The sequence below is a fragment of the Protomyctophum bolini genome (genome assembly GCF_963924005.1).
Source record: "Protomyctophum bolini genome assembly, chromosome: 2".
Lineage (NCBI taxonomy): Eukaryota > Metazoa > Chordata > Actinopteri > Myctophiformes > Myctophidae > Protomyctophum > Protomyctophum bolini.
In genome coordinates, this window is record NC_137863.1 from 43,131,875 (window position 1) to 43,157,488 (window position 25,614).

The 25,614-nt window shown below is 45.8% G+C and overlaps 1 protein-coding gene across 1 annotated transcript in view; it reads left to right on the forward strand.

The window, feature by feature from the left end:
* The window catches only part of LOC308334310 (electroneutral sodium bicarbonate exchanger 1-like), a gene marked incomplete at its 3' end in the record, with an annotated part of 38,386 nt that extends 13,332 nt beyond the window's left edge, over nucleotides 1-25,054 (forward strand). Inside the window, exons 4-25 of the mRNA XM_080790997.1 lie at nucleotides 1,392-1,527; nucleotides 1,840-2,000; nucleotides 4,985-5,161; nucleotides 5,700-5,788; nucleotides 8,103-8,260; nucleotides 9,195-9,282; nucleotides 10,704-10,850; nucleotides 12,852-12,952; nucleotides 13,749-13,923; nucleotides 14,709-14,842; nucleotides 15,516-15,761; nucleotides 16,475-16,574; nucleotides 17,615-17,776; nucleotides 17,906-18,019; nucleotides 18,311-18,472; nucleotides 19,087-19,338; nucleotides 20,030-20,098; nucleotides 20,284-20,457; nucleotides 23,033-23,170; nucleotides 24,048-24,142; nucleotides 24,729-24,831; nucleotides 25,049-25,054. Of these exons, the coding sequence (XP_080647123.1) occupies nucleotides 1,392-1,527; nucleotides 1,840-2,000; nucleotides 4,985-5,161; nucleotides 5,700-5,788; nucleotides 8,103-8,260; nucleotides 9,195-9,282; nucleotides 10,704-10,850; nucleotides 12,852-12,952; nucleotides 13,749-13,923; nucleotides 14,709-14,842; nucleotides 15,516-15,761; nucleotides 16,475-16,574; nucleotides 17,615-17,776; nucleotides 17,906-18,019; nucleotides 18,311-18,472; nucleotides 19,087-19,338; nucleotides 20,030-20,098; nucleotides 20,284-20,457; nucleotides 23,033-23,170; nucleotides 24,048-24,142; nucleotides 24,729-24,831; nucleotides 25,049-25,054 (2,987 nt within the window). The remainder of the gene's footprint in view (nucleotides 1-1,391; nucleotides 1,528-1,839; nucleotides 2,001-4,984; nucleotides 5,162-5,699; nucleotides 5,789-8,102; nucleotides 8,261-9,194; nucleotides 9,283-10,703; nucleotides 10,851-12,851; nucleotides 12,953-13,748; nucleotides 13,924-14,708; nucleotides 14,843-15,515; nucleotides 15,762-16,474; nucleotides 16,575-17,614; nucleotides 17,777-17,905; nucleotides 18,020-18,310; nucleotides 18,473-19,086; nucleotides 19,339-20,029; nucleotides 20,099-20,283; nucleotides 20,458-23,032; nucleotides 23,171-24,047; nucleotides 24,143-24,728; nucleotides 24,832-25,048) is intronic.
* Between the last annotated feature and the right edge of the window lie 560 nt (nucleotides 25,055-25,614).

Here is a 25,614-nt window from a genome sequence, read left to right on the forward strand (position 1 = left end):
AATGTTTTTAATTTGAAAACTTTGAAAGGGACATTCTGCACAACAGGTAGGTTAACTTTTGGTACTTTAAGTAGTAAGTACCGCCATAAGACGCGTTCAAAAGCTGGCCAAGTTAACCAAACAGAAGAGAAGTTATTTCTTTATTCAACTCGAGCCAACATAGCATAGAGTATAGCACTGATAATGCCACAACTCCCACACAGGTAAAAGTGCTGTCCCACACTTTTACCTGTCCCCCTATCAACATTGGCAGGCGGGAACTAACATTACGGTGCATGTTAAAGCAAGGGGACCTGTCATATAGCCTGCTTTTTACTGGTATAAGACATAAAGAAACTATATAGCTTATTTTGTTACTTTACCTTTACTATGGTACCCTATGCATTTCTAAAAGACAATGCCAGTATTAGTCTACACACATATTAATCTATACATATTAAAATCTTTCTATGATCATTTTAAAATACATTTATTTTCTTTATAAAGAACCAGGTGTGTTTTCCACAAATAAAATGAGTCTTGAAAAATGGGGGTCGTCTTATAACCAGAGTCGACTTATATTCTGTACAATACGGTACATTTTGAAGCGAATACTTTTGTACTTTTACTCAAACAAAATGTTGAATTCCGGATGTTGAATTTACTTAATTAACCACATGAACTTTGCACTTTGCACTTTGCATGTTGGGGCTAGTCGTTAATGAAGCAATGAAGGACATAATCAATACCACACTCACACACACACACACACACACACACACACACACACACACACAGCGCCCGCAGGGCTAACAGAATCGACCGGCACGCTAATTACATACCGACGACAGAGAACAGTTCAGCACATCTCGTGAGCGTGGATGGCTGACATAATGTGTGTGCGTATGTGCGTCCGTATGTGCGTCCGTATGTGCGTCCGTATGTGCGTGCGTGCGTGTGTGCATGCGTGGATGTCAAGGTGCAGGTCGTCTCATACAGTATGTGATTGACCTTCCAGTAGTACACAGTCTTTATGTAACTCAGAGAGGCTACAAATGGAACCAAATTAACCCGTAATGGAGTTACATTAACCACTTATACGACTCTGGAGTACTGCCAAAGAATAGCGGTTGTGACGCGCGGTGAGCTTTGTATATGGTATGTTATCATACATATATTTGTAAACTAGTAACAAGTTGTGAGCGAACATTTCGTGCGCAGTTTAGTTGGGCAAGTCATAGACCATTCATAGAGTATTAATATGCACTGTCCCGTCCTGATGAGCATAGACATGAATAATAAACGTAATCGTCCAAATGAACGTAGAAATGAATGATAAAACCCACCTCAGTAACAGTGTTCTCTGTTTGGCAGTAATAATTTGTTCTCTGTTCCCATTGGCTCCCGTGTAGACACGCCCTCCCAGCGGGTCCAGATCATCCTGGGGTCAGAGGAGGACGCCGAACACGTCGCTCACGAGCTTTTCACCGAGCTGGACGAGATCTGTGTGAAGAACGGCAAGGATGCAGAATGGAAGGAGACGGCTAGGTGAGAGCTGATCTACAAAACATCTGAACTATAGAAGCTAGGAGACCTAAAGCTGTACTACAAAACAAGACTATACACTCTTCCAGCAAGTACCAGTCAACTTACAGTCTCTCTCAGAAAGAAAGAAAGAAAGAAAGAAAGAAAGAAGAATTCGAAATCCAAAGGATCTGAGAGAGACTGTAAGTTGACTGGAAATTAATGTGACCTCTCTCTCTCTCTCTCTCTCTCTCTCTCTCTCTCTCTCTCTCTCTCTCTCTCTCTCTCTGTATTACTAAACACCTACACTGTACTAAATGGTCCAACCCTGTGCAGGTGGTTGAAGTTTGAGGAGGACGTAGAGGATGGAGGGGAGAGGTGGAGTAAACCCTACGTGGCCACGCTGTCTCTACACAGCCTGTTTGAGCTGCGATCCTGTCTGATCAACGGCTCTGTTCTGCTGGACATGAGAGCCGACTGCATCGAGGAGATAGCAGGTGATCCATCTATCCGCACGTTTTGAATGGCATCAACGCACAGAAAGGGCCAAAATCCCGTTCAATCAGAGCATTGGATGCTCTCGGTAGACGTCCTCTGACCTGCCAAGATCTCAGTAGGCTGCTTTCGTTCCTTTGACCACGGCTACTGTTTTGACAGCGACGACGCACGTTGTCAACTGACGTACATGGCTGGTTAAGACTGACATGAGGTTAGGGGACTCATGTGGCCGGTTAAGACTGAGGCTAGGGTTAGGATTATAGAGTTATAGGATAACATTTTGTGTTAGGGTTAGTAATGTCGGACAGTGCGCGTCACCACTGTCTAAACCAGACCTGGGCATTGTACGGCTGACTCTGACCGCGAAAGATTACTTGACAATTAGAAAATAAAACATACTTTCATTACCATATGGGTGGACTAAAACAGCATTGCTTTTATTTTGAAGCCCATGTATTCTCACACTGCACGCAATCTGCACGTCAACTGTGTACGTGAATTGTGTGTGATTGAGAACCTGTCTTCCTTCCTTCACCTTCCTTCCTCATATGCGAAAATGTCGGCTTTTTTTCTGATTTATTGGTGAACAACAGCGTCGGTGAATGAATGCAAATAGCCATGAAGCTCATGCTAAGCATGCAGCTCCACAACACGGTAGGGCAAGCGCATGATTACCAAACTTCCTCGCAGGAGGACAAGTTAAATCCCATTATGCTTATTGCTTTATTTAATCCGAGCTCTAACCCGCCTCGCCGTTAAAGTTAACTTAAGATGTCTTAACTGATGCTGCATCATGCGGCGGTGTTGCGCCCCGAATGTGGCATCATGCTTCTGAAGTTCAGAACGGTTGGGCGATGCGCCGTGAGCTTGTGGATCGTCTGTTTTCGGCATGCGAGTCGACACCGTTGTACCACAAAGTAAATCTGGCAGAACGTGCACACATCAATGCCTGCCAGGGTGCCAAGTCTCAACAATATCATCACTGGTTGGCTTGTTATTGTGTTTTCAGAACATTGTTGTTAAATGGTTGTGAGTGACTCAACACTCATCTCACGCTGATAGTAGGCTAAGCAGTGCGCCATGTGGTTTGTGAAAGTGGCACCTCCAGGGTCCTCCGTATGGAAGAACAACTATTAAAAGAGATACCTCTTTATGTTCTTATAGTATTTACATGACTTGTAACTTAAACAAAAACATAGTTTTCAACTGGGAAAGGAAACGTCTCAAGCATGCAAGTACAAAGTTAAAAATTGATATTATGCATAATTAAGTTCAGCCTTTTGGCCCGGCCCTCCAAACTATTTTCTGTTTCTAATGCGGCCCCTTGGGAAAAATTATTGCCCACCTCTGGTCTAAACAGTAGCCATGATCAACGCACAGAATGCAGCTGATTTTCTCCAAAACGTCACAATATAACGCTTCACGCTGGAGACGGTGGCGGTAGCGGTGGCGGTCTGTCTGTCTGTCTGTCTGTCTGTCTGTCTGTCTGTCTGTCTGTCTGTCTGTCTGTCTGTCTGTCTGTCTGTCTGTCTGTCTGTCTGTCTGTCTGTCTGTCTGTCTGTCTGTCTGTCTGTCTGTCTGTCTGTCTGTCTCAGTCAGTCAGTCAGTCAGTCAGTCGTATACGGATTTGCCGCACCCGCCTAGTGCATTTAGCGGAGCTGTTGACAGAGCTGTTGACAATCACAACAAAACTGTCCCACATTGCTGGCTTTGATTTGTTGTTGTCTCCACCAGCCAAAGGCATGGGGACAGTACTTTTTTTGTTTTGCGTTTCACCTCGCTCGCTCAAGGGGGCCGCCATGATTTCATTAATACAGCCAGTGGTGTGTGTGTGGGTGTGCGCTGTCGGGATTGGAGAGAGAGAGAGAGAGAGAGAGAGAGAGAGAGAGAGAGAGAGAGAGAGAGAGATGGCATGTCGAGGTGCTTGACGAGACCCAGCCCTCATGTGACTCTGTTCAACAGTCTTTAGAGACCATCTGGACTTTAATGTAATAATTACAATGCATGCTGGACTCTCTTTTTTTAAACCTATTTTTAAATGTGAAGGGTTTAATAATATAATAAAGCTCGGAACATCACGGGTAATTTCGGGTAACTGCATTTCAGACGATTCCGAAAGAGACCGTGGCAATTTGAAATCCCCGAGAGGGACAAGTCAATGTTTTTGGCCCCAAACCGGCTCGGCTCTCGGTTCGGTTCCCGGGTGCACCCGTGCTGCCCTAGTCTAGTCCATCCATAGTACATGTGATGTTGTCAGTGATGTTGGACAGATGCAGCACGCGTCACTTTGTTTTTCCTTCAAATAATAAATTGAGGCTCTAATCTCTTTAGTTGGTGTATAAACTTGTTTTCTCATTTCCACACGCTCTCGCTCTCTCTCTCTCTCTCTCGCTCTCTCTCTCTCTCTCTCTCTCTCTCTCTCTCTCTCTCTCTCTCTCTCTCTCTCTCTCTCTCTCTCTCTCTCCCTTTCCCGGCATATTATAGTCATTTAGGTAAAACAGACCAGATCTCAGTAAGGATGTCTGGCAGTTGTTTTGCTAACAAACTTAATAAGACACGCATTAGTCTGCATCCACACACACACACACACACACACACACACACACACACACACACACACACACACACGCACACGCACATGCACACACACACACACACACACACACACACACACACACACACACACACACACACACACACACACGTTCCGCTTGTTACCTCTGTTTCAAATGACTGTACTTTGTCACATGCGACTAATGTTTATCGGGGGAGTCATTAGTCGAGTGCATTATTGTAATTAATTGAATTGTCTTGTTAAGTGGCACACTGCATCAAAAGTAAAGCCTCTCACATCTAAAAACACATGTTAAAATCAGACTGTAATGATGCAGAAGTGTGTTGGCGTTGGCGTGCTGTTGCTTTGTGAGTAACTCATTTCTGTGTGTGCGTGCGTGCATGTGCGCGCGCGCGTGCGCATTGGCAGACATGGTCCTTGACCACCAGGAGGCGTCCCATGACGAGCTGAACGACAGCGTGAGGGTCAGAGTTCGCGAGGCTCTGCTGAAGAGGCACCACCACCAGCACGACAAGAAGAAGAGCACCCTGCTGCCCATGGTGCTGTCACTGGCCTCTGGGAGCCTGTCTGAAGCTCATCTACCGGGTAAGTAACCCCGTCCGAACCTCATCCACCAGGTATGTTTAAGTGCTATATGCGGTTCTGACTGCAATGGGAAGTTCATTCCACAGTTTGGGACCCCGTGGAGCGGGGTTTGGAGGGTTGGTATACAGACTTATATTTGTGCGGGCAGCGACCGCGGGAGCCAATGGAGGGAGCGCAGAAGGAGGGAGAATTTGTCTGGTTGAAGACGTGCTTCAAGCGTGCTTTGTTTTGACTGTATAAGTGAAGTATAGGCCTATATTGTTTCCAGACAGATGTGACACACAGGGCCTGATTTCTAAAACGTGGCGTTAGAACTGCCAGCGGGTGACAATCTGCCCCCAAATCAATAGATTTGTTCCAGTTCCAAACTGCCTTTGGAAGCTAGTAAAGGTTGCTGCCGTCATAGATCGTTTTTTATTGGCACTCGGCCAGAAAATAAAGCCGATATATGACTTCTGCCTCATTTTGTGTCTCTCTCCCTCTCTCTCTCTCTCTCTCTCTCTCTCGCGCGCGCGCGCGCACGCACGCACGCACGCAGGCACGCACACAGCGGCGACTCCCCAGCCTCCTTCCCAGACAGACAGACAGAGCGGATCGGCTGCTGACGGACAGGTGGACCTCAGTAAGGTAACCCAACCTTTAAGCCTGAACGTCTAGTCTCACGTAGCCTGACAGAGTCTGGAACTACACCTCCTGGATGCTATATAGGAGTCTGGAACTACACCTCCTGAATGTTATATAGGAGTCTGGAACTACACCTCCTGAATGTTATATAGGAGTCTGGAACTACACCTCCTGAATGTTATATAGGAGTCTGGAACTACACCTCCTGAATGTTATATAGGAGTCTGGAACTACACCTCCTGAATGTTATATAGGAGTCTGGAACTACACCCCCTGAATGTTATATAGAGTTTGTTTTGACAACGTTTGTTTTATATCATCATTACATCACCTTATAGCAACATGAGTTAGACTTTAATATATTAGAGCGCCCCTCACGTCACACGGGTGTGATTTTTCAGTTCCACTCCACTCATGATGAGTGAAAAACGAATGAAATTCACCCAAACACCTCCCTGTACAAAATAACAGCGATGTGGGCAGGCAAACACACCTATACCTTCTATTATGTCAACTGAGCATCATGAAGCTATACCCAAGGACCCACCCACCTTGGACCTGCATTCATCCACAGGATACTATATAATGCATTGGATTCGCCCAAACCCACCACTGCAGCCAGTCCCTGTACATCAAAGGATGTCTGAATTGCTATTAGAGTCCACTTTGAAGTAACACAATACCCGTGTCTTTTTGCACCCATGTGGTCACGTCACGTGTGCGGTGTGCCATGGTGCGTGTGTGCGCACGTGCGTGTGTGTGTGTGTGTGTGCGTGTGCATGCGTGCATGCGTTCACGAGCAAACTTGTAGGTCGGCTATTTGGGGCACAGAGATGTGATGCAGTAGGAGAGCAGACCAAATTCAGATCATTTCTACAGTAGTCCTCTGGACATTCACTAAAAACGCCAGGGCAACAGTAACACGTCCCAGACTCTACTCCCTACTGGCTCCAAAACTATGGAATGTACTTCCCATTGCAATGGGAGTAGTCTGAAAACCCAGTAACCCACCTCTTCAGACTCCATCTTGGCCCGTAGCACTTGCCTTATAGCCCCGACGACCTTACAGACGAAGGCTCAACTTATGTCATTTAGATGTATGTATGTAGACATAGCACTCTATAGTGTATACGGATAGTTTAATTGTACAGAAATGCCACTGTCAGACGGATGTTAGGTTCTTAGCTTACGTATGATTCTCGATGACTATTTTCATGTATTTGATGATCACCATCATGTTGTTCTTCTCTGGAATTATGTATTAATTTACTCTGGCAGTGAATTAGTTGCTATAAAGACTCGGTGTCACGTTATCAGTCTGTTGAATACTTTTATTACGTAGCCTTGTCCTAGTGTTTCCTGTTTTCCCTAGTTACTGTTCTGCCTGTCTCACCTCCCTGTGATTACTAGTTTTCTCCACCTGTGTCCTGTTAGTCTCCCAGCCAATCCCAGTGTTGATTGTTGTTCTGTTGCACCTGTGTCTAGTCTTTATAAACCTCCCTGTGTTCAGTGTGTTCCCTTGTCAGATTATAAATCATTGTTACTGTGTTTGTCCTGCTACACTTTACTGTGAGTTTATGTTAATAAATATATTGGCCTGCTTGGTTCTGCTTCTGGGTCCTCACCTGACACACCGTGACACTCGGAAAGGGATACAATCCAGCCTATAGGGCCTACCAAAATCTCCCGGAGGGGGCGTTAACATATGTGTCACGTGGTAGCGGCCGCCATTTTCGCTGGCTTTTCTGGTTTGTTTACAGTCAGCGACCATCCGTGTGCGTTCTAATTTTTAAACACCAGAGGGAGTTCCACGAGCTCGTTCCTGGCGACAACACAGTGAGCCAACACCGGGATGGAAAGAAAAAACGTCGGCCTCGACATACCTTACATAAGGACAAGCTGAACTTTGAGGAAAAGGAGCGTTAGTGGTGGTAGAAGATCGAAAGCATCCTCTGTCCAGTCAGTGTGTTCATAGGGGTCGAGACCGTCAATATCCTTGATTTTGTTGAGGTAACGCTCCTTTTCCTCAAAGTTCAGCTTGTCCTTGTATGTAAGGTATGTCGAGGCCGACGTTTTTTCTTTCCATCCTGGTGTTGGCTCACTGTGTTGTCGCCAGGAACGAGCTCGTGGAACTCCCTCTGGTGTTTACAAATTAGAACGCAAACGTTGACTGTAAACAAACCAGAAAAGCCAGCGAAAATGGCGGCCGCTACCACGCGACACATATGTTAATGCCCCCTCCGGGAGATTTTGGTAGGCCCTATACGGACTGCAGCTTTTTTTTCTTCTTCTTACCGTGTGACCTCTGACCCTGCAGGTGGACATGCACTTCATGAAGAAGATCCCGGAGGGCGCCGAAGCCTCCAACGTCCTGGTGGGAGAGCTGGACTTCCTGGACCGGCCCATCGTGGCGTTCATCCGCCTGTCCCCGGCCGTGCTGCTGAGCGGCCTCACCGAGGTCCCCATACCGACCAGGTACCACCATTCACTGCTATTGAGAGTAACGAAGTATATAGCGGGGAGTCATAACATTTATTTAACCCATTTTAGGCCTGACGTCGACATTTTTTTAAATGTATTCTTTTCTGAAAAACCTCATGTTTCTATACCAGTAAGACGCGCAAACGCGGGAAGCGAACGCAGCTGAGACCCTGCAGATCATGTCTGTCTGTCTGTCTGTCTGTCTGTCTGTCTGTCTGTCTGTATGTGTGTCTGTCCCGCTGTTACTGTATATGTGGACCTGGCCCCTTTTGTGCCCATATATGGAGCTGAGTGGACCTGGCCCCTTTTGTGCCCATATATGGAGCTGAGTGATTGCTGATGCAACACACTCCATATTTGGATAGCGGGACAGACACACGGACACACGGACAGACATGATCTGCTAGGTCTCATAGTAAGTGCTCACTGCGTTCGCAATCATCAGTGGTTCTCAATATTTCATGTCAAGGACCCCCAGAAATATATGAAATTGGCCGCTGACCCCCCAACTGAAAATGTGTTGTTTCAGGGACCCACCTCCCCAGAAGCAAAGATTTGCTCTGAAAGAGTATATATTCAAAGCTTTGCACCACATATTTTTCACAAATTTTCTAAAATAGCAGACCCACAAGCTCGTAGCGCGCTATGAGCTTGTAGATCTGCTATTTTTCAACACCTGGCTGTGATTTTCTCCGCATCGCATACAGTATATACACACTCTTTGTCTTGGATTGAAATGAACACAGATAATTTCATTGAGCATGTGTTTAATCCGTTGTTTATTTAATCTGTGCATGTCGTGGTATTTAATTAGTAATCTGTTGACACATGGTTGTGTTTATCTCCAGGAGTTCATCCTGCTGTCTCTGTACTGTATACTGTATGTATTATTGAATCGCTATACTAATGTTACCGTGGTTGTCTCCAGGTTCCTGTTCATCCTGCTCGGTCCGGATGGGAAGGCTCAACAGTATCATGAGATCGGACGCTCCATGGCGACCATCATGACCGATGAGGTATTTCATATATTAATGTGGGACATCCTCTTGATCGATGCCCTGCATGTATTGGTTCCCGCAGTACCAATTTGCCGGCTGGCAGTTCTTGATGGTGTCCTGCGCTAGTCTCATTCTCCTGGCTGCTATTTTCTGGCTCACCCTTGGTATTCCCTCATACAGATTATTGTTGGTAACATGTGTACTCTTGCTGATGTTAACCCATTCTGACCTGAGATCAGATTCATACGAGGTTTCCACTGGACACACACTGGTCTGATTAACCCATTCTGACCTGAGATCAGATTCTAAAAAATCTCAGTCGTTCTTCGATTTTTCAAAAATAGCAGACCTACAAGCTCGTATCGCGCCACTCGGTGGCGCGATATGAGCTTGTAGATCTGCTATTTTTCAATAGGTAAAGCATAACATGATGCTAACACCAAAATGGGTGCCCGGTCAGAATGGGTTAAGTACTGCACGCAGCATTCTGGTGTGGCACCCGTCTAGAGACTTCACTGGATGAACCCTCTGCATTAGTTTAGTGCAAAAATGGTGTTGAATGAACAAAAATGTTGTTGAATGAATAACGATGCTATCTGTTCAGTTGATGTTATTTAATGTTTTGGTAAAATGCCCTTGGTTAACGACATGAATGTTTGATTGGAAACAAGCTTTTTTTTAGTTTGTAAATGAAGGGTTTTATAAAAAGTCAAAAAAGTCTCTCTCTCTCTCTCTCTCTCTCTCTGTCTCTCTCTCTCTCTCTCTCTCTCTCTCTCTCTCTCTCATTAGGCTAGCTGTAGAACAGAACTGCAAGCAAACAGCATTAGCTGCGTTAACAGCTTGCTGCTCTTAGCAGAGCTTGGACAGACAGGCACACAGAGGAGTTGGTCCCTAAATAATTCTGTTGTCTGTCGTGGCCATAGTGCTTCTGTGTGTTTTTCCAGGTCATGTTTCCGTGTCTCTGCAGCTGTGTCGCTAGTAGGAGTTTAAAAATCACACCCGTGTGAAGTGAGTGAAGTGAGTGGCGCTAGTCTAACTCATGTTGATTAGTTGATGTAATGGTGATGTAAAGCAAACGTTGCCAACACAAACATGAAACGCCATTAAAAATAAAGAGGCGGTATGACGTCTTGAGGTACATTATGACGTACATTTTCCCTTCATTGGTCAATGGCCTTTACAAAACAAACATTGAACTAAAGACAAACATTAAACCTGCCCCTCAAAAATCACACCCGAGTGAAGTGCTGGGACACTGCTGGCTCCGCCCATAAAACTCAGGCTTTAGTAGGCCTATACTACCTCATGCGCTGTGGAAACAAACCCAGAACACAACAAATTCAGCTTCAGGTTCTGAAAAGTTCTGCTTCCATCTTGGCAGTGGAAAAGTGGCTTACTGTATGTCTCTCTCTCTCTCTCTCTCTCTCTCTCTCTCTCAGATCTTCCACGATGTGGCGTACAAGGCGAAGGACCGCAGTGACCTGCTGGCCGGCATCGATGAGTTCCTGGACCAGGTGACCGTCCTGCCGCCGGGGGAGTGGGACCCCTCCATCCGCATCGAGCCCCCCAAGAATGTCCCCTCCCAGGTTGGTATATTCTTCTGCCTGCACATGCGTCACACGCGTGACGTTTCATTCAGGACGCGGGTCTGTGCCATTTTGAAATATAGGGCTAAACAGTCAGCTGAAACCAGTGGGAACTGTGGTGCAGAAGTCGTCAAAAGTCGGGGTTTGATTTGTTGAAACTTTTTTAGTTTTCGTCGTTAGTTTCATTTAACTGTTGGGAATGAGGCATTGGCCCCAGGTGAAGGAGTTTAAGTATCTTGGGGTCTTGTTCACGAGTGAGGGGAGGACGGGGAAGGAGATCAGCCGGAGAATCGGAGCGGCAGGGGGCGGTGTTGCAGTCGCTGTACCGCCCTGTTGTGACGAAAAGAGAGCTGAGCCAGAAGGCAAAGCTCTCTGTATACCAAGCAATCTTCGTTCCTACTCTCACCTATATGGTCATGAAGTGTGGGTCTTGACCGAAAGAATAAGGTCGCGAATACAAGCGGCCGAAATTTGTTTTCTCCGACGGGTGGCTGGCATCTCCCTTAGAGGTAGGGTGAGAAGTCACGCGGGAGAGACTCGGAGTAGAGCCGCTGCTCCTTTGCCTGGAAAAAAGCCAGCTTAGGTGGTTCAGGCATCTGGTTAGGATGCCTCTCGAGCTCTGGAGAGCGAAGTCTGGAGCTCTCTGATGGAGCTGTTGCCCCCGCGACCCGACTACGGATAAGCGGTTGAAGATGGATGGATGGATGGATGTTGTTTTATCGACTATTCCGTTTTTAAATGCCAGCGGACTACTTTCAAAGGCTTGCGCCAAGCACGGTATAAACAACATACCCATATGTGAGTGATGCTCTTCTTTCCAGTTCCTCTTCATGGCTGGGGAAAGTCCATTTGAGCATCCCTTTTTTATCTCTTATGTAACTGTTGCTGCTGCTTTTGCAGTTCTTCTGACATTACAATAATACTTGACCATAGTGTCATAAAATGTAGGTTCCATAATTCCAATGGTCTCTGGTCCCTAAACAACAATGGTGGATTTGGCCACGCTCCAAAATAGCCGCACGTGTCTCAAAGAATAACCCACGAGGGCTTGTTTCCATTGTGGCGCTTCAATTAATCAAGACAAAATGGCATGCACAGCGTTCAGAAGAGCTAAATGCCTAAAGTGCTGTGATTATGACGCACAGAAACAATAGCAACCGAGGCACTCTAGTGGGAAATTAAAACATCCTCGCCTAGCGAGGAGGAATGGATGATTCATTATCTTCATGCACATGAAGGCTTTTTATTCCCCCACCAGACGACGGTACCTCGGTTGCTAATTGCTGTTTCTTGTGCATCAACTTTTTATCAGCCTTTATACCAAAGCTTTGTTTGGATGTCACCCTCTCAGTTTTTACTGAACCACTGGTTCTCAACCTGTGGGTCGGGATCCCCCAGTGGGGGTCCCCAGATGACAGTGAAGTGATGATTTAAGGACTGTTAAGGCCTTTTAATAACTCAAGACCATTACTGCATCAAAAGTATTCAGCAAACTGGTTCAAACATTGGCCAAATTGTCCAAATTAATATTAGAAAGACACAATAAGCTACAAATCTACAAGCTCACATTCAATTCAGTCAAACTGCATTGAATGCCTCAACTCCTAGTGCTCAACAGGGTGGGGGGGGGGTCGGTCCCCCCAGTCAGTTCATACAGTATATGATTATTTGGGGGGGGGGGGTCTACAGGTCAGTTCATATATGATTATTTTGGGGGGTCCCCAGTTCATATATGATTATTTTGGGTGGTCCCCAGTTCATATATGATTATTTTGGGTGGTCCCCAGTTCATATATGATTATTTTGGGGGGGTCCCCAGTTCATATATGATTATTTGGGGGGGGGGGGGGGGGGTCCTCAGTTCAAATATGATTATTTTGGGGGTCCCCAGTTCATATATGATTATTTTGGGGGGTCCCCAGTTCATATATGATTATCTTGGGTGTCCTCAGTTAACTGGGGTGGAAAGGTCATGCATGTCTATACTCTCTATTAATGCAGGAGAAAAGGAAGACTCCTGGGGTTCCAAACGGGACAGTGTGTCCGGTAGACGATGAACCTCATCCTGAACATCACGGACCAGAGCTGCAGCGGACCGGAAGGTACAGTACAGTACAGTATACCCTGGGGGTCCCTGGAACAAACAATTTTGAGACGGGGGTCGGCGCCGGCTAAATACATAATATTATGTTTGGAACCACTGACGGAAAACTGTCATGATAGACATTTGTAGAATGTTACAGGATTACCGCCATGAAAAAGTATTCCGTTACGTTACAAGATTACCTTCTGAAAAATGCATTATCGACCGGAGTGTTGTGGAGCTGTGCCAGGCTTGCTTCCCCATGACTAATTTGCATTGACTTCCATCAATAAATCAAAATATAGTGTGAATACTTCCACAGCCTTACTAAAGGACAAACTCTCTGTCTTCTCTCAATCTGTCATTTCGCACATGTGCGACAACGGAATGTAAACGAGACCAGCCGTGTGTCACACCAAAAATGATGACCTATTGAATACGGTAGATCAGAATGATCATGAAATCACCACAGACTGCAAAACATGTGTCACTGACTTCCGTGTAACACCTGTGTTGCAACGGTGTTGCTTGCAGCCGTTCACTCCTCCGTTGACAGAGAGCTCATTAATTCAGGAAACAAAATGTGTCCGATAGATTCTTTATCCCTTGTGGCAACAGAAAGAACAGGGAAATACCGGCATAGCCTATAATTCTTCAATGTAACTAAGTGACGCCTTTGATTTTGGAAAAGGCATAACTGATTACTCTAATTGCAAAATAATCAGTTAGGTTACTCCGTTACCCTAAAACAGTAATGCCATTAACCCCAACACTGTTCCTCACTGACTATACGTCATGCGTTGTGTTCCTTGCAGGCTGTTCGGTGGTCTCGTCCTGGACGTGAAGAGGAAGCTTCCGTTCTACATCAGCGACTATCGGGACGGGATGAGCTTGCAGTGCGTGGCGTCCTTCCTCTTCCTGTACTGTGCCTGCATGTCGCCTGTCATCACCTTCGGAGGTCTGCTGGGAGAGGCTACGGAGGGACGCATCGTAAGAGAGACACTGTTTTGCATATACTGTATATTAGGGATATCCGATATTGACCCTTTGGTCGATATCGATATAGCGATATTGTCCAACTCCCTATATTTTCCGACACCGATATCAACTGATATATGCAGGCTTTTTCAGCAAACGTCAACTAATTGTCAGGTGACATCCCATAGATGTTGGCCTATTTGACAGGGCAGAAGCATAATTACCTCGATGCCTATAACACTACACTGCTACAGTGTTACACAAAAGCATCTAGATCTAGTACCTTTTCTATGTTTGAAGTTTAATCCTGAAAAGTCACAGTTTTGGACATTATGAGGTTCCCACCCGACTCTTAACACATTAAGTTTCATGAATGGAGATCTCCGTCTTTTAATGTTTTATATTTGTTTCAGTTCGAGATCGCACTATACTACTGTCTATCAGCATCTGCGTGTCTAGGAGATAAACCGTGAAGTGGTTGGTCCGTCAGTAAAAAAAGCTTCCCTGGTCGTTGACTTGAACGATAGACGAAATCTTAACATCCATTTATCTCGGATTCTAATGCCAGATTCAGATTCTAATCAAAACAAACTATATTTACGGCCGATGGTGGCTGCGTCGATGGTCGTGGTTACAAAATGCATGCCTCCCGCGATAGGATTGCTTGTTATCCGTGAGCAAAGTTTCGGTTAAAGCCCTCACTGAAACTACCTTCGTACACTGGAATGGACAGAGACTGAAACGATTGTGGCAGTCATTGAGCGTATCCTCATCTGTGGTGTCACCGTGTGTTTCAGAGTGCCATCGAGTCCCTGCTGGGCGCCTCCATGACGGGCGTGGTCTACTCGTTGTTCGCGGGGCAGCCTCTCACCATCCTGGGCAGCACGGGACCCGTCCTCGTCTTCGAGAAGATCCTCTTCAAGTTCTGCAAGTAGGATACCGGTTTAAAAAAAACACCTTAATTTATTCATGCTACAATTAGTCTCGCATAGCCGGGCAACTATTCCACAATTTCCACAAATGCTATATAGAGTCTGGAAGTACACCTCCCGAAATCCGAGCAAGGAATTAAGCTGGCATTTCCGTTAACTAAAATGTTTAATTACATTTTAAAATTACATTTTTTTACATCCATTTCCGCTAAGCTGCAAGCTATGCTTAAATGATTTCAATTTATATTAGGATAAATGTGCGCAATTGTAAAGAAGTGGGGAGGAGGCTTCACTTCCACTTTACCACTTGTTCATTATAGAGCTTCCGTCTGGCAACGCCTGTTACAATCATCTAAATCCTAAATGTCTCTCCTGTCCCCTCCAGGGTCAATGACCTGTCCTAAATGTCTCTCCTGTCCCCTCCAGGGACTACGACCTGTCCTAAATGTCTCTCTTGTCCCCTCCAGGGTCAATGACCTGTCCTAAATGTCTCTCCTGTCCCCTCCAGGGACTACGACCTGTCCTAAATGTCTCTCTTGTCCCCTGCAGGGTCAATGACCTGTCCTAAATATCTCTCCTGTCCCCTCCAGGGACTACGACCTGTCCTAAATGTCTCTCTTGTCCCCTGCAGGGTCAATGACCTGTCCTAAATGTCTCTCCTGTCCCCTCCAGGGACTACGACCTGTCCTACCTGTCCCTGAGGACGTGCATCGGCCTGTGGACGGCCTTCCTGTGCCTGGTGCTGGTGGCCACCGACGCCAGCTCTCTGGTGTGCTACATCACGCGCTTCACCGAGGAGGCGTTCGCCGCGCTCATATGCATCATCTTCATCTACGAGGCGCTGGAGAAGCTGATCCACCTGGGAGAGATCTACCCCATCAACGCTCACCAGGACCTGGACAAGCTCACGCTGTCATAGTGAGTCTATATGGAGTTTATAAGAGTTTGTTAGGATCCCCCCATTAGCTCACGCTGGCATAGTGAGTCTATAGACTCTATGGAGAGTCTATAGAGATCTAGCCCTTCAACACTCCACCAAGACCTGGACAAGCTCACGCTGGCATAGTGAGTCTATATGGAGTTTATAGAGTTTGTTAGGATCCCCCCATTAGCTCACGCTGGCATAGTAAGCAGGGTTGTCTTCATAGAGTTTATTAGGATCATCGTTAACTGGTGCATAACAACAGTATAAAGGCACACTGGAACGCGTTTTCGGATTTTTAGCAGCGGTCGGTTTTTCCGAAAAAACGTGTCCAGTGTGCAACCACCTTTAGTCTTCCTTAACCAAGACTCCGCCAGATGGAAGACGCTTGCTTCACATTGGGTGCAACCAGACATTTGACATAAAGCAGCCACTCCCGTTATAAGGGGAAAACCGGAAACGCTTTTCCCACGCTACAAGTTGGACAGAGAGAAAAAAAAAGAAAGAAAGGCAACAATTAACATTGTATAAATTAGAAGTCAAAAGGCTATACCTTCAATTCTATTAAAAGTAAAACAAACAAGAGTAAAAAAAACAATCCTAATCATAACTGTGAATGTGTGTGTGTGTGTGTGTGTGTGTGTGTGTGTGTGTGTGTGTGTGTGTGTGCTCGTGTGTGCATGTGTGCACGCACATGCGCTGTGTGTAGCTGCGTCTGTGCAGAGCCTGACAATCCCAGCAATGAGACGATGGAGATGTGGAGTCAGAGCAACCTCAGTGATGTGTCCTGGAGCAACCTCACTGTGACGGTACGCACACACACACACACACACACACACACACACACACACACACACACACACACACACACACACCTCCTGGGCAGCACCTTTTTGGACAAACAATGAAAAGAGGTGCTCCATTAACTAATGAGCTCCATTATCTAAGGACGTGCACTGCCACTGTGTGTGCATGCGTGTCCAGGAGTGTGTCGTCTGCACACAGATACATGTTTATAATGTGTCTGTAGGAGTGCATCAGTCCGCTGCCCCCCCAGGTTGGCAGAGGAAGTGTAGCGCCCAGGATTACATTAGATAATTGGCACTGGGTGAAAAGAAAACTGGGTTACAAAATCGTGGGATAAAAATATATTTAAAAAAAAGCATTGCATCAGTCTCCAGGGCCGGTTCATAGGACTCACAGGGTCGTAGGGACGTATATATGTTTATAATGTGTCTGTAGGAGTGCATCAGTCTCCAGGGCCGGTTCGCAGCCTTCGTAGGATTCGTAGGGATGTTAAGTAAGGCACAATGTATGACTGAGTGATTATTGTTGATAGATAAATCACAGACGGGGTGATTAACCACCGGCGCGAAGCGGAGGTCGCGGAGGTGTTTTAATCACCCTGAGGTGATTTATCTCTAAACAATGACCACTCAGCCATACATTATCCTGCTTATTACACGGCTACTCAATAGACAAATTCATGAATTGACCCAACAGTGACAACAAAACAAAGTATTTCCTTGCTTACGGTAATGAAAGCAGTCCAAGTTGGCCCCGCAAGAGCGCAACAAATCGCCTCGGAAACAAGAAAGACAGCATGTTGTTTAGTTAAATGACACTGTGTGTTAGTTTTCATGGCTGTCATGTTGGGTACAGCATAACATCCAAGCAGCGCAGCGGCTGCTGCCAGGTGCTCCGAGCGTTTGACGTCGTTAGACATCGGTCTGTCATAGAGCGGAGCGGACATTATCAAGAAATAATACACAGCTGAATTCGCCGATTGACCAATCAGAATCAAGCATTCAACCAAGCCGTGTGATAATATGTTTATAAATGTGTGTAGGAGTGCGTCAGTCTCCAGGGCCAGTTCGTCGGCACGGCGTGCGGGCACCATGGACCTTACACCCCCGACGTTCTCTTCTGGTCCACCATCCTCTTCTTCTCCACCTTCTTAATGTCCGCCTTCCTCAAGGAGTTCAAGACCAGCCGCTACTTCCCCACAAAGGTAATCTATTTAACAGGGGTTCTCAATGTTTTTGGCTGGGTACCCCCGGGAAATGCTTTGGCCATGTCTTCTTGCGACAGTACATGTGTATATCTCCTCAGGTCAGATCCATTATGTTCTTCTCCTCAGGTCAGATCCATGGTCAGTGACTTTGCAGTGTTCATCACCATCGTCTTCATGGTTCTGGTAGACTACATGATTGGAGTTCCCTCACAGAAGCTCCAGGTCCCCAGCAAGTTCCAGGTAAGTTGTGTGTGTGTGTGTGTTTGTGTGTGTGTGTGTGTGTGTGTGTGTGTGTGTGTGTGTGTGTGACGTGAGTGGAGATCATAGTCTGATGACTCTCTTCTTCAGACTCCACCTAAGCTCGTAGCACTTACCCTAGTTATCCCTAGTCTCCTCTCCACCTAGTCTAGTCTTTCTTTTTTCTTTTTTTTATTATTCAGAATAGCCTTTCTCATATATCTGCTCTTACCAGGAGTGACCGCGGTTGGCTGTTCAACCCAGTGGGGCGTAACCCTTGTCTTATTGTCTCAGCCTACGAGGAGCGACCGTGGCTGGCTGATCAACCCGGTGGGGCGTAACCCTTGGTGGACGGTGCTGGCGGCCGCCATCCCGGCTCTGCTGTGCACCATCCTGATCTTCATGGACCAGCAGATCACCGCCGTCATCATCAACCGCAAGGAGCACAAGTTGCTGGTCAGTCAGCCTCTAACCCTAACCGCCTAAACCCTAAAACCTAAACCCATAAACCACAACCGCAAGGAGCACAACCAAGTTGCTGGTCAGTCACTATAGTCTCGTGTAGCCAGACAACTATTCCACAATCTCCGAATGCTATTAGGGTCTGGAACTACACCCGGGTGGTCCCCAGCTAAATGATGGAGAGTTGGTAACCAAATTTAAATCATAGCAAACATCATGGCGACCAGTGCTATACTATGTTTTGGGCAAGTCTCCGTCCTACTAATGGTTCTGTACTGTTTAACAGAAGGGCTGTGGCTATCACCTGGACCTTCTAATGGTTCTGTACTCTCGTTAACAGAAGGGCTGTGGCTATCACCTGGACCTTCTAATGGTTCTGTACTCTCGTTAACAGAAGGGCTGTGGCTATCACCTGGACCTTCTAATGGTTCTGTACTCTTTAACATAAGGGCTGTGGCTATCACCTGGACCTTCTCATGGTTCTGTACTCTCTTTAACAGAAGGGCTGTGGCTATCACCTGGACCTTCTAATGGTTCTGTACTCTCGTTAACAGAAGGGCTGTGGCTATCACCTGGACCTTCTAATGGTTCCGTACTCTCGTTAACAGAAGGGCTGTGGCTATCACCTGGACCTTCTCATGGTGGCTGTGATGCTGGCGGTGTGCTCTGTGATGGGTCTGCCGTGGTTCGTGGCGGCCACCGTCCTGTCCATCTCGCACGTCAACAGCCTCAAGCTGGAGTCGGAGAGCTCCGCCCCCGGCGAGCAGCCGCGCTTCCTGGGCATCCGAGAGCAGCGGCTCACCGGATTGGTCATCTTCCTGCTCATGGGCTGCTCCGTGTTCATGACCAGCGCCCTGAAGGTCAGTGCGAGAGGTCATGACTCTTTGATCCTAAAAGTCAGTCTGAAAGGTCATGACCTTTAGGGCTCTTCATCTTCCTGTAATGGGGCTGCTCAAAAGAGATTCTATATAAAGAGGCGACACTTCCATTAAGTCCTATAGTAACAGCCAGCGCCAAGTGCCTCCGCCATATTATTGGAGTTTTGACGTAACTTTTGGTTGCTTTAAAAAACATTTTAAAAAAGTCATGCTGTACAAAACAAGAACTTTTTGTAATCCTATTCTACTCTCATATATTTATTTACCCATTTATTCATCATATTTATGAATGGATCAAAGCGGAAATTAGCAACATATTCATTCAGAATGTAAGGGTGCATGCATGTGTGTGTTTGAGGTGTTTACATAGACAAAGCGTTGCTGCCATATTGGAGTGATGCCGGCAGCACTATACCGCTGCGCCCTCTAGTGGTGATTCCAAATATTTGAGGACTGTCGCCTCTTTATATAGAATCCCTTTGGTGTTCATGACCAGCACCCTGACAGGTCAGTCTGAATGACCAGCATCGAAAACAGCAGATCGAGATTCATTCATTCATTCATTCATCCATCCATCCATCCATCCATTCAACTCACTGATCCTTTCTGCTTTCTGTCCTATAGATCATTCATTCATTCAACTCACTGATCCTCTGTGTTCTCTGTCCTACAGTTCATTCCCATGCCAGTGCTGTACGGAGTGTTCCTCTACATGGGAGCCTCGTCTTTGAAAGGCATCCAGGTACCTTCTGACGTTCTCCAAGACCTAAACCAGGCGCGGCGATATAGCTGAAGCAACAGAAGCCGTCACTTTTTTTTGTAATATCATAGTCCAGTTATTTTGTATGTCAGTGGCAATTGTTTTACAAAAATCCTCTCTCTCTCTCTCTCTCTCTCTCTCTCTCTCTCTCTCTCTCTCTCTCTCAGTTCTTTGACCGTTTCAAGCTGTTCTTCATGCCAGCCAAACACCAGCCAGACTTCATCTACCTGCGTCACGTTCCTCTCAGGAAGGTTCACCTGTTCACCGTGACCCAGCTGACCTGCCTGGTGCTGCTCTGGGTCATCAAGACGTCACCCGCTGCCATCGTGTTCCCCATGATGGTGAGCACCTGCTAAAAGCTAAACCCTAAAACCCTGATACCCTGAACCCTATAACCGCTAACCTCACCCCTACACTTCCCCAGGAGAAACAAAATTAACACTGCCATAAAGAAACTTAAACTCAACAAAAGATGGCGAAAGCAAACATTACATACTGTATAAACAAACTATAATAATCAAAAGTCTCCAAAACCATCTCCGGGCGAGAATATATCGCACAGACCTCTGCATACATTCCACAGCGGCACCCAGTGGACACAAAAGGAATCACTGCGCCAATATATCATAGATTAGACACACAGACACACACACACACATATCTTCCGCACCAATCCACACGAAGGGTTCCATAGAAAACATCACTAGCGAAAAGCACGCTTCCTCCAGAAAGAGTTGTTGTTCAAAAGAAAATGAAAAAGCAAGTGTTGCATCCTTGCAGGAGACACGGAAAAGTCAGAACCAAAAAGCAGCAGTATAGGATTGCAAGCCGAAAGAAAATAACACATTTAAACAGACCATGCAATGCCCTTGCGGTAGATATAGCAAGTAGTTATTGGGATATCAAAGATCTGGTGTTTATGTGTGGTTGTATCTTCAGGCGTTAGCCCTGGTGTGCGTGCGTGCATATTATATCTCTAGGTCTTATAGATTGGGTATTCATCAGGAAGGTCCAAGATCTGTACTTCTCCAGTATAGAGCTGAGCTACCTGGATGACCTGATGTTTATGTGTGTGTATGTGTTGTATCTCCTTATAGCCCTGGGGCCTATTTCACGAAACTTGGATTAGAGATTAAGCCGGGCTTTAACACATATCCTCGCTTAATATATCCTGGATCAGTGCTTAACCGGTTTCATGAAAGCTGGTTGATCTTGCCAGACTAACTTAACCAGCTAACCTGGATATGTTGAGGCTTGATTCGGTTTCATGAAAGGGATGCTACATAAGTTACCATGGGAACTTATGCTTTGGATTTAGCCTGCTCCGGACCAGGCTAACAGCCAGGTTTAACCTAATCCTGATGTCTTTACTGTTCATTAAGCAGTCAAACTGATCACAAACCAATGATGTTTTCCAGATTTATTCAATTATTATGGGTTTATGTTGCCTTATTTGTATCGGTCTGCATTAAAGGACAAATTTAAGCACTATATAAAATCAAATAACCAAAATATATAGGCTGCACAACATCATGACAGTTTGTGAGCTTGTAGATCAGCTGCTTTTGGTGAATGTTCCCCATGAATAGGTTTGCTGTCGTGCAAGTGCACGGTTAGGTTTTTTTATTTTATTTTTTTTGTAAAAGTGAAAACCACTAAATATTACCATTACTCATTGTTTTACAACATATTACCATTATAACGTTTCACCCATAGTCCTACATACTTACACCTAGAAACCCCATTCAAACCTATTTAGGTTCATCCTACGGTGGACATGTGTGCCTGAAAAGGAATCTTTGAAATGTTTCATAGTTTTAGAAATATAGTGCTTTCAAATGTGAGACATTTATAGGCTCAAATTATGATGGAATAATACATTCTGAAAAATCGGTATTGCCATGCCATGCAATCGTGACACTACAGTGCATGCAGACAGATAGACAGACAGACTTAATGTAATGTAACATTTCATGGCGCACAATACATGTAGATTAGTAGGATATAATTCCATACCGTACCGAATCCGGAGCGCACTCGCCTATTAGTTTGGCGTTTGCATTGCACAAATGAGCTCAGTGCGCTATTTTGAGAAAGTGCCCTTAAAGTTTAAGCTCGTTTGGAACTATAGCTCACCCTCCACAACTCGGGGCTATAGGTTCACTGAATTATATATTTATGGACTTCGACTATAGGCCTATATATATATAATATGCTTTACAATTTACGCGTTCAATCTGTCGGCAATATTTTGCCACGCTCTCTCCCTCGCCTTGTTAATGGCGCTTGTATTTCCCTTTTTTTAATTATTTCCTTGGCTTCCTCGTAGTATATCATAAGATTTTCTTGCTCCTCAACGGTGAAAGCCGCAGCTCTCCCTGCAGATTTGCTCGCCTCGCTCATGATTGGTCTCGCTCAAGAAATCTATGATCGGCATCATGGCTTTTCAAGGAATGCGTGCACGCGCTTGTAAGCGAGGCTTGCTGAGCCCGGCTCGCCAAATCCGCCAATTCTGAGCCTCGCTTGGCTTTAGTGGAACGGAATAAACCAGGCTGTAAAGATCAGGATTTAAAAAGCCTCGCTTTGGCCTATATCCTGGATTAGTTAATCCAAGATTCGTGAAATAGGCCCCTGGTGTTCATGTGTGTTGTTGTGTATCTTCAGGTCTTAGCCCTGGTGTTCATGTGTGATGTTGTGTATCTTCAGGTCTTAGCCCTGGTGTCCATGTGTGATGTTGTGTATCTTCAGGTCTTAGTCCTGGTGTTCATGTGTGTTGTTGTGTATCTTCAGGTCTTAGCCCTGGTGTCCATGTGTGTTGTTGTGTATCTTCAGGTCTTAGCCCTGGTGTCCTTGTGTGATGTTGTGTATCTTCAGGTCTTAGTCCTGGTGTTCATGTGTGTTGTTGTGTATCTTCAGGTCTTAGCCCTGGTGTTCATCAGGAAGTTCCTAGACCTGTGCTTCTCCAGTAGAGAGCTGAGCTACCTGGATGACCTGATGCCCGAGTGGAAGAAGAAGAAGTTGGAAGAAGAAGAAGTGCAGTCCTCCGTGACGCCTGTAAGTCATCCCGTCCCGGTTGCTGCCCACACAGAGTATGGCACCCCCATAACTTCCACGTCTGATCGGACGCTAACAGAGCGCTCAGATCAGTACATTCATTCACTAGAAACGCCGGGACAACGCTCCACACGTCCCAAACTCGGCTGGAATGGGCCGGAACGCCGTAAAAAACTGTGAAAATGAAGAAAATAAATAAATAATTCTTAAAACGGGTCGGAGTATTTCATCCAGTTGTAAACAAGGAAGTGGTCCGGGTCTGCGACCATTTGATTGGGACAATGTAAGGACTAAGGAGCCCTAGGATCATCATTGGCTGAGATTGACAGATTCCCTCAGCCAATGATGATGTTTGTTACCGCCCAACGTTAGAAGAGTCTCAAAAGTAGCGCAGCAGAGTTTCATCACAGAGATAATTCACCACAGCACAGAGAAGTTTGCACATGCACATGAAGGGTTTGTGGATTTATATGACGTGTGTGTTGGGAAAACACTATTTGTAGATTAGTTTTTTGTTTGTAAATATTAATATCTTTTGCAACGTTTAAGCGTGCCCTTTGAAACTGGATGTGAAACACAAATTTGAAACACAAATTCATAAAAAACACAGATGTGAAACACGGATACAAAACACAGATGTGAAACACGGATACAGAACACAAACCTTGAACTTGTGGATACAAAACACAAATGTGAACCTGTGAGTTCACTCATGTGAGTTAAAAAATAAAGTAAAAAATCTGTGATCGCGACTGTGAGACTTTTCAGACTGTTCTGGCTCCATACTAAGGGTTGTTTGTATGCGTGCATGCATGTGCACGTGTGTGTGTGTGTGTGTGTGTGTGTGTGTGTGTGTGTTTGTGTGTGTGTCCTACAGAAGAAGGATATGGTCAGTGCAGATGATTCCACCACCGTTCAGATCTCCATGGAGAGCAGCCATCTGATCCAGCAACCTAAAGGTCATGACCTCAAGTAAGAACACACACACACACACACACACACACACACACACACACACGCACGCGCACACGTAAACGGTCACGGCCCAGTAATATAGTAAGAGAGTGGCGACACTAGCGTTGACTCCCATTGTAACAATGGAATGCGGAAGTGCTCATTCTATCTCAATGGGATAGTTCCAGCCCTAGGAGCAATGTTTGGAACTATAGCCGCCCACATAGGCATCGCTACTCTCCTACACTCTGGGTCACGCCACCCCGTTTGGACGTCGGGCGGTGAGGTGAGGTCAAACAATACACCATAACTGCCCTAAACAAACGTAAAAGTCCATAGACTTGGATGTCCACATGACGAATAATTTCAGAAAGCCATGCGTTGGCTTATTATTAAAAATCACACTTGTGTGAAGTGAGCAGAACTCTTATCGTCATATACATCGCATTCCTTCCGTCATCAGCCAATCAAACTGATTAGTACTAGGATACATTCTACCGCACACGCCTCCTTCCTAGTGTTGGGCCCCCTGTGCTCCCGACTCCTCCCCCTCAGGTGTGACCCCTCCCATCCTAACCCCTGTGCTCCTAACTCCTCCCCTCAGGTCATGTGATCCCTCTGACATTAACATCTCAGAGGAGATGTCTAAAACCACCGTGTGGAAATCTCTCTCCTCCAACCAGAAGGAAGCACGACCTCACAAGAAGGTCTGTCTGCCTGCCTGCCTGCCTGCCTGCCTGTCTGTCTGTCTGTCTGTCTGTCTGTCTGTCTGTCTGTCTGTCTGTCTGTCTGTCTGTCTGTCTGTCTGTCTGTCTGTCTGTCTGTCTGTCTGTCTGTCTGTCTGTCTGTCTGTTTATATTATTTTAAAGTGAAACATCACCTTTAACATACAACATACCGGTGTGCGTCTCTGTTGCTCCCCAGGACTGAAGGCTTGGACGTCATAGACGAGTGACGTTGGCTCCCCCCAGTGGCAGTGGTGCACACCTACAGGCCACTGTGTTTTAACTGCTGCCTCCATCAATACAAGACTATGAGGCATGCACACACATGCACACATGCACGCACACACATACACACAAGCACACGCACAAGCACGTGCGCACACGCACGCACACACACGCACACACACACACACACACACGCAGGATTTGACTATGTACATTTAAAACAGTGCCATGCGTGTGTGTGCGTACTGTATGTGTGTGTGTGCGTTCTTTTTTTAAATTGTGATGGTACGGTAATTGTCTTTATTTCTTTTTTAGTTTTTTAAAAACATCATACTGTGTCAATAGTAGTTCTATATGCCTACTAATAATGTCATATAATAATATAGTATAATAATAATATAATAACAATGTGTGTTTTTGTGTAACTAACGTTATATAACATAATGTCAAGTAATAACAATGTGTCATTCTGATTGGTCCCTGTGAAGGTCAGAGGTCAAACATGGCCGGTCCATAGAATGCAGTGTTGTTTTTGGCAGC